The sequence below is a fragment of the Echinops telfairi genome, unplaced genomic scaffold (assembly GCF_000313985.2).
Source record: "Echinops telfairi isolate 266 unplaced genomic scaffold, ASM31398v2 ScPeMD7_443;HRSCAF=831, whole genome shotgun sequence".
Taxonomy (NCBI): domain Eukaryota; kingdom Metazoa; phylum Chordata; class Mammalia; order Afrosoricida; family Tenrecidae; genus Echinops; species Echinops telfairi.
In genome coordinates this window covers 77,715,599-77,724,067 of record NW_022104341.1, presented here as the reverse complement: position 1 = coordinate 77,724,067, position 8,469 = coordinate 77,715,599, and the positions used below count along the sequence as shown (strand labels likewise).

Sequence of the window (8,469 nt, the reverse complement as noted above, 5' to 3'; positions counted from 1 at the left end):
GAATGATTTGTAGCAACTGCTTAAAATTCTGGCCATGCTTGCCTCCTTCACTATAACTGTCTCCAGTCGCCATTCAGATCCCACAGCAGCCCTCCAAGGATGGGTGTGGCTGGCGACACCCGAGGCAACAGACAGCTTCTCTGTCCAGCACTGGCCTCATTTTGGTCCTGAATATAGCTTTGCTATCTTTGACTGAGTGCTTATTAGCCTCTACAGGAGCTCTGATGGTATAGTGGCTACTAGTTGGGCTGCTAACCACAAGGTCAGCAGTTTGAAACCACCAGCCACTCCTCAGGAGAAAGACGGCTTTCTACTCCTGTAAAGAGTTACAGTGTCAGAAACCCACTCGGGCTGTCCTGTCCTGTGCTATAGGGTCTCTGTGAGGCGCTGTGATGGCAGGGAGTCTGGTTTTTGTTTTGTTCCGTCCATTCGTTTGTTGAGTTTTACTCTGCTCTAGGCCCTGTAGGCATCTCGTAAACGATAGTTCCCGTAACTCTTTCACATCTGTCTAAGGTGAATGTTGCCATGTCCAGAATAGAGATATAGAGAAAAACCAGAGAGTAAATGACTTCTCTTCAAACTCACACAGTGAGTAGGAAAAACCCTGGGCGTCCAGGTCAAGTCTGCCCTCACAAGTCACATGTGCTCTTTCTATGCCCTTTCAAGCCCCGCCCTGTGGCTGTGCCTACTCCACATGTGTATCTGACATGGCCAGAGAGACAGACTGACTCCTTCCCAGCTCAGACAACTCCAGTGAGGTTAGAGGCAGGCCAGAATGAAAGACGCAAGACTTGGAAAAACGTTCACCCTTGGGGTAGTACCAAAATACACTAGAAACGTACACACACCGCTAAAAATCTACACCCTGATCACTGTGCTCATTCACAACAACAGTGGACTCCAAGGAGCTAGGTGAGAGGAATGCTGGCTCTGATGATTAAGGTCACGTGTCAACCTGACTGGACCCTGAGTCTCAGTGACCATGAGTTTCAGTTATGTGCTGATGTCATTTGGCAGTCAGGTAATGATGTCGTCCTCTTGCATTAAGTGATCTGATGAGATCATCCTCGGTTTTTGCATACAACTGATTTTTCACATAATGACCTGCTCTTTGAAACCTAACCATGTGGACACGTGAGCCGCTGGTGTATACAAGAAGAGAGTTTTGATTCTCTGCAATGGAAAGTGTCTCTTGAAAACATACTGAGTTTTGTTTTGTTTTGTTTTTCTCTCTCTCCTCTTTTAATATGTTTCCACAGGACAGAGTTTAGGGTATGGATTTGTTAACTATATTGATCCAAAGGATGCCGAGAAAGCCATCAACACTTTAAATGGACTCAGACTCCAGACCAAAACCATAAAGGTAAGAAGTGATGTGCTGGCTCCTGATTTGGGAGGCAATGGTTACATACCATCCCTTTGATCTAATAAACCCTGCCTGTGCCCGAGCTAGAAGTGAGCTCTTTCTTTGGTCAAAGACCATTTACTGCCCACCTGGACTAAGTGTGAGGCACAGACCACTAAAGAAAGGCGAAATAATAGCTAAGGTGAAGGAAAGGACCAAGAGGTGTGGGACCTCCATCCCAAGGCATAGATGGGTATCAAGAATTACGACCAGACCAAAGAGGGCCTGTGAACCTAAGTCTGCAGAGATGGCCAGCACTGAGCCAAGGGAAGAAGTCGAGGCAGGGAAGCAACTTGAGAGAGAGGAAATAGTGCGTGCACAGCTGTGAAAATGCAAAGAAACATGGCATATAATTCTAGGGCAGCCTCATTGGGATTGAGGAGGGATGGGGAAAGATGGGGATGGGGAAGTGGACTGGGCCAAGGCAGGAAGGCTTATGTGGCAGATTGGCAAGGTCGGGCTACCCTTCAGGTGAAGAGGACCCTCCTAGCAATAGCTCTAAAAGGAAACAATAGCTATAAATAAAGGCAAATGTGTCATAGTGATGGGTACTATGACATCGGTGGGAACGTAGTAAAGGATCCACAGAGGGAGGAGCATTCCAGCAATCAGAAAACAGCCAGCCCAGTAGATAATATCTCAGGAGGGTTTGTTTTTAAGTCGGGGTGGGGGGGTGGAGGGATTCACACTTACCCAGTGCCTGCTCCTACCCATGGAGGTTTCTGAGACTGTTGCACTCGGTTCAGACTTCTTGGTGTGATGATCCTTCAAGAGATGGCACTGTTTGCTTCGAGAGCCCCCTTGGGTGGCCTGTGGTGTTCTCCTGGATGAAGCCTGCCCTCTCCTCAGACTCCTTCCCCTTCTTCCCCCCACCTCCAGGCAGCGTCCTGTTTGAGGGCAGCTGCCAGCCGATTAATGAGTCCCATCCCTCATAGCCTATTAAACCACAGGGAAGTGTCTCCTGGGCGCGCTTATCCTCACGACAGCAGGTCTGACGCAAAGTAGGACAAAAGAGAAACCTCTCCCAGAATGGAAATCTATAGATGGCACCAGCTCTCAGCGTCTAAAACACAAAGCCAGAACTTTTTAGCCCGATGAGAGACTTTCCCAGCATTCTAGACTAACCGAGGAGATCACCCATCTACGATCCTCTTAGCAGGGAGGTAATCAAAACGAAACAGAACAAAAGTCTTTTCTTTGGGCAATAAGTTCTGGGATTATCTTTGCTTGCTTCCCTCCTCCTCCTCCTGTTTTGAGCAGCTGTACTTCTGCACTGAGTGTAGCTTTTTTCTGAGGATGATTGCTTTCTTTCCCTGATTTGATGCCACTCCATGGCACACAAAGCCCCCCAAATGGCCCTGGTGCAGGCTGCCTCTTGCCTTGGCTTTGGATCCATTTAGACACGTTCTCTAAGAGGGAAATAATCAAGAGTTGTTTAATTATGGGGTACACTTCTCCGAGAGGAGAGGATTAATTTCTTTCAAAGGAGAACCATACCATACCTACCTTGATACCTACTTTCACACAAGATGGGGTGCTTGTGTCAGCTGACTCTGAAGGGACCTCACCAGGCTGAGAGCTGTATTTGTGGATTTGATTGATTTTCTGTGCTATCTAGTTTAACATTAGACTGTCAGACATTTACTCCTCCTTTGACCTTGAAGTGAGCAAGATGCCCTCCCCCACCCCACTTCTACAGTTTCTTTGAAACCTAAACTCTTCCCCAAAGGGTTTCAGTTCAAATCATCAGCCATCCATTCTGCTGTTGTTATTTTAAGTATTTCATGAGTCCCTTGGGTTTTTTTTTTCTCCAAAGACTGAGTGGACCGGGCTTCTCTGTCCCATAATGCATCCCCTAGCCCATCATCCCATCAGAAATGGTGCTTTGTCTAAGTGCTTTGTCTTAGAGACCAGGAGCATTGATTATTTTCTTTCTGGGAAGAGCCACTCTGCTTCCTTCCCTTATCTCTCTCCCTATTCCCCACCCCCTCACCCACCCTGCATCAAAATGCTGCCAACACATTTGCACCCGGCAGTATCGTGGGCTTCTGAGGCACTGTAGGATTCAAAATGCATGATGCCACGGCTGAATCAATAATTTCCATTCTCTACTAAGAATGAAAATTTAATGTGCAAACCTGGGGATTTCAGGCCTTTCATTAAAGCGGTTTATTTGCCATACTAAAAATTAAGTTTGAGTGATAGGTCCTTTTATTAACTCTTCTTCCCTTTCCTAAAGGGACACTGTGTTTAAGGTAGAAGTCATTATTAAAGGTGGGGGTGGGAAGCAAATCCTTTTTGTCTGCTGTTAATAGTCTCATCATTTATTAATTTCTTAAAATTGCTTTTTTTGCCATTCAAGCCAGTGTTTATGTCTTCTGCTTCCGTTTGCTTTGATAAGTGACATGAGATTCATCTCTTTACTCTGACTCTCAAGTAGGAACGGATAACCTGCCTTATTTGTGGGACAGGGGAGGAGGGGCAGGAAGGTTGGGGAGAAACAGTTCCTTCTTTAGAAGCATGCATCCCAGGGATTTTCTCAGAACCACTTCAGACATGTTTGCAAACTTCGCTTAGGTTTGTCTCTCCTGCCCTCCTTTCTGCAGCATTTCTGGGGTGCTGTTAATGAAAGGGAGCCCTGGGGCACCGTGGTTAAGGCCCTTGGGTTGCTCACTGGAAAGGCCAGTGATTCGAATTCACCTTCGGCTCCATGGGAGGAAGATGTGAGAGTCTGCTCCCTTAAAGACTCCAGCCTTAGGGATTTAGGGAGCCTTTCGACTCGGTTCTGTCAAGTCTCTTGAGTCATCATCGATTGGATAGCTGAGGTTGGGTTTGGGAGAGATGTAGCAAACAAAGTAGGTGCGGGCAAACTGAATTCCTAAGCTGTGAAGGAAAAGTCCCCGTCTGAAGACTAGATTCAGGCATGTTTCTGGGAAGCCTGGGGGAGCGATGGAGGCTGTGGTGAGCTGGAGAGGGCCGTAAAAAGAGCAAAGACCCTGAGTTGTTAAGGCCAGAATGTTGCCAGCTCTTTGAGTTATTCGAGGGAAATAGAAATCTAGATTTTTTTTTAAAATACTAAATCCCCCAATTTATAAAGATTGACAACCAATTCAAAAAATTCTGAAGCATTATATCACCAAAACAAACTCACTGCCATTGAGTCAATGTCTGCTCATAAGCCCTTGAGGACAGGGTAGAGCAGGCCTTGCAAGTTTCTGAGACCATAACTCTTTATAGCAGCAATTCTCAACCTGTGGGTGGTGACCCCTTTGGGGGGTGGAAGGTTGAGAACCACTGTTTTATATGACTGGAAAGCCCCATCTTTCTCCCACAGAGCAGCTAGTGGTTTCGAACTACTGCCCTTTCAGCCCAGTTTGTAACTAGTACGCTGCCAGGGCTCCTCAAAGCATTATGTAGCTGGGTAGGGCAAAAAGAACTTCGAACTAAGATTTAAGTGCACTCAGTGCAGGGCTGGAAGCTCACAGGCAGGACCTACTCGTACAAGACACCCCCAGGTGATGGTCCTCTGTGAAGCAATGTTTATTTTGCCTGTACTAAGGGAGACACAGAGGCCCTGGTTATGTAGTGGATTACGAGTTGGGCTGCCAACCCCAGGTCAGCAGTTTGAAACCACCTGCCTCTCTGCAGGATAAAGATGAGGGTTTCTACTCTTGTAAAGAGTTAACAGTCTTGGCAACCCACAGGGGCAGTTCTACCCTGCCCTATAGGGTCGCTTTACGTCAGAACTGACTCAAGGCCAGTGAGTTTGGTTTTGGGGTTTTTTTAAGGGAGACATAATATGACTGTATACGAATACTGAGCCCATGCAGCAGACAGGGCCAGGTATCTGTCCTCCAGGAGCATGTTCCCTGGGCACTCGCTCTCTGAGCACCAAGGCAGACAAGGCACCGGGTGGATGTCTGTTAGCCACAGAAGGCTGGTGTGGATGGTGAGTGCAGAGGCGGTAGGACATGGCAGCACTGGTTCTCACTCCTTATCTTGGAGATCAGGCACAGAGAGCGGAAGTGACTTGTCCACAGCCACACAGCTCTTCAGCACTTGACCTAGCGAGAGCATCCAAAGATCCATGGTAGATTCTGCAGACAGGAAGGCTGCTCAAGTGGGGGCATGGGCTTTTAAGGACATAATAGTAATCACAGTACCCAAACCAACCAAGCTTACTGCCATCAAGTTGATTCCAACCAGTGGCCCAAGATAGGGTTTTCAAAGCTATAGATTTGTATAGGAGCAGACAACTTCCTCTTTTTCCCATGGAGGAGCTGGGCGTGTTGAACCATGGACTTTGTGATTAGCAGCCCATTATGTACAGGTCAACGCCCCCAAGGCTCCTTGATAACGGGAAGGCTCCCTTTTATGGGTGTTAAACTCTGTGTTCAGTGCTCTGCTAAACCCTTTACATCCTTGATATCACTTAATCCTTGAAATGTCCTTAGGGCTAGGTGCTTTGCTGTTTCTGAAAAGTGCCCTGTGAGTAGGTGCTATTATCTCTTTTATACAAATAAGAAAACAGGTTCGAAGAGGTTCCGAGACTTACCTAGGGTTACACAGTTAGTAAGTGAGGTTTAGAGTAAGGGAAAAAGAAAATGTTTTGAAAATCAATCACTGGCAGTGGACCGTGAGTGTTGAGATGTCACACTGCCTGTTTGCTCCACGGCATGTGCATTCTGGGAGGCTGTATGGGTGTATTTGGCTCTGCAGACAAGTGTGTGTGTGCACACGCACAGACACACGGGTTATACTTGTTGGCACAGGAAGGAGACTTTCAAAAAGCAAACAAATCAGTTGCACAAAGAACCTTCCAGGTGCTTCAGTAAACTAGTTTGAGGTTCAGAGCTTCTACCATCAACCAGGGACACACCTCACTCACTTCAGATGGTTTCTTCTCAGCAACAGGTATTTCATAGCCTGCTCCTTTCCAGGCTCCGTGCTGCGTCCCGGGATTAAGAAGAATTTGAGGTGGTGTGTCAGAAGCAGATGTGGTGTAGATGATAGGCTTATATTCTCAGGACTGACTCCCCACTTGGCAACTGGGTCCTTCTCAGTATTTCAAGCCTAAGCCCAATTGAGATGATTTGTAAGCCCAGGTAGAGCTTGGAGGTACTGTTGGGGTAATTTTTGTTGGTTGGTTGGTTGGTTGGTTTTCTGTTTATCTTCAACAGGAACCCCATTCAAGTCTCCGAAATTTTGGGTGAAATAGCTTTGGGTTCTGGGAAATGATTCCCAGTATTCCTTGACTGATATACAGTCTGAGACTCTCTTGGGGCTCTTAGAGAGTAGCCCCTGAACTTACTTTATAACTTCAGCCTCTTACTAAGGACCAAGAAGCCCTGGTGGTGCAGTGGGTTACTAACTGCAAGGTCAGGGATGGAGAAAGATGAGGTTATCCGCTCCCTTAAAGACTTAGTCTCAGAAACCCTGTGGAGTAGTTCTACTCTGTCCTCTACGGTCATTATGAGTTGGAATCAACTGAATAGTATGATTTTTTTAAATGCAAAAACAGGAACTATAACTAAGGAGTACTAGGTGAAATCCAGTCCCATCGGGTGCAGTTGCATTAATTAGGAACAAAGACGACAGGATGGTTCTATGGTAGGTGCCACTGGCTCAATTCCAACTCGTAGCAATGCTCTGTACTTTCAGCAGAGCAAAGCCCTGCCTGGTCCTGTGCCATCCTCACAGTTGTTGTGTTTGCCCCATTGTTGCAGCCCTTGGGTTGGTTCATCTTGCTGAGAGTCTTCATCTTTTACCCTGACCCTCTCCTTCCCCAAACATGATGTCTTTTGCCAAGGATTGGTCTCTTCGGATAACATGTGCAAAGTACATGCGGACAAAGTCTTACCGTCCCCTCTTCAAAGCAGCATTCTGGCTATACTTCCTCCGAGACACATTTGATGTTCTTCTGGTAGTCCATGGTACTTTCTTAGCCAGCGCCATCATTCAAGTGCATCAGTTCTTCCCCTGGTCTCTTTATCCATCGTCCAGCTTTCGCGTGCATCTGAAGCCATTGAAAATACCATGGCTTGGGCCAGGCACACCTTAATCCGCAGAGTGGCACCTCTGCTCTGTAACACCTTAGTTAGGTCTTCTGCAGCAGGTTATGCCCAATGTGATTGTTCTATAGTACCTGTAGCAGAGGAATCTGTACACCAAAAGTTTGAATTGATGTTAGAGTTATACTGGAAACTTCAGTAAAAAGTGATCTAAAATGGAATTTGAGAGTGTGGTACTGTACCCACTAAACCTTTCCAATTTCAAGCTGAATTTGGGAAGCCGGATTAGAGAGGTATTCAGAGGAGCTCTGGTGGTGTAATGGGTGACACAGGGAGCTGCCAACCACAAGGTCAGTGGTTCAAACCCACCAACCACTCCATGGGAGATAGATGAGGCTGTCTGCTGCTATAAAGATTTACGGCAGCGGTTCTTAACCTGGGGGTCATGACCTCTTTGGGGGTTGAACAAACCTTTCACAGGGGTCGCCTAAGATCATATTTCTGATGGTTTTAGGAACTGAGACACCTCTCCTCTATCCGTCTCCAGGCAGGTCCGCCCGCATGCAGATAGGCCCACATACATGGTCACCACAATATGAGGAACTGTATTAAAGGTTTACGGCATTAGGAAGGTTGAGAACCACTGATTTACAGTCTCATAAACCCCAAAGGGGTAATTCTACTCTATCCTATGGGGTCGCTATGAGTCGGAATTGACTCATTGGTAGTGAGTTGGAGTTTCCGCGGCTCTGTCTTGAGAAGCACCTGTATGTGATGAGACACACGCATACAAAGGAGCAGCACTTACACAATGGGGGCGGTGGGCTGGAAGGGTAGGAGAGGGAGAGGACATGGTCAAAGTTAAGCCTCAAGAAGTTTGTCTGGCAATGATATGCCGCTTGAGGGGGCTCTGATGCTGTGGAAAGGTCTTTTGGTTTTAAATCTGCTATGGACATTGGTGTTCAGTCTATTAGTTTTTCACTCATGTAAAAAATAAGACATGCTTTATGTAGATAATTTGGACAATTTGGAATCATAGCATCAAAGCATTAT

At 46.7% G+C, this 8,469-nt stretch overlaps 1 protein-coding gene across 4 annotated transcripts in view; it reads left to right on the top strand.

Moving 5' to 3' along the window:
- Positions 1 to 8,469, top strand: part of ELAVL4 (ELAV like RNA binding protein 4) — a 109,084-nt gene that overhangs the window by 79,553 nt on the left and 21,062 nt on the right. For all 4 annotated transcript variants that reach the window (XM_045292150.1, XM_045292149.1, XM_004699440.4 and 1 more), the window contains exon 3: positions 1,260 to 1,363. In XM_045292150.1, coding sequence (XP_045148085.1) covers positions 1,260 to 1,363 — 104 coding nt within the window. The remainder of the gene's footprint in view (positions 1 to 1,259; positions 1,364 to 8,469) is intronic.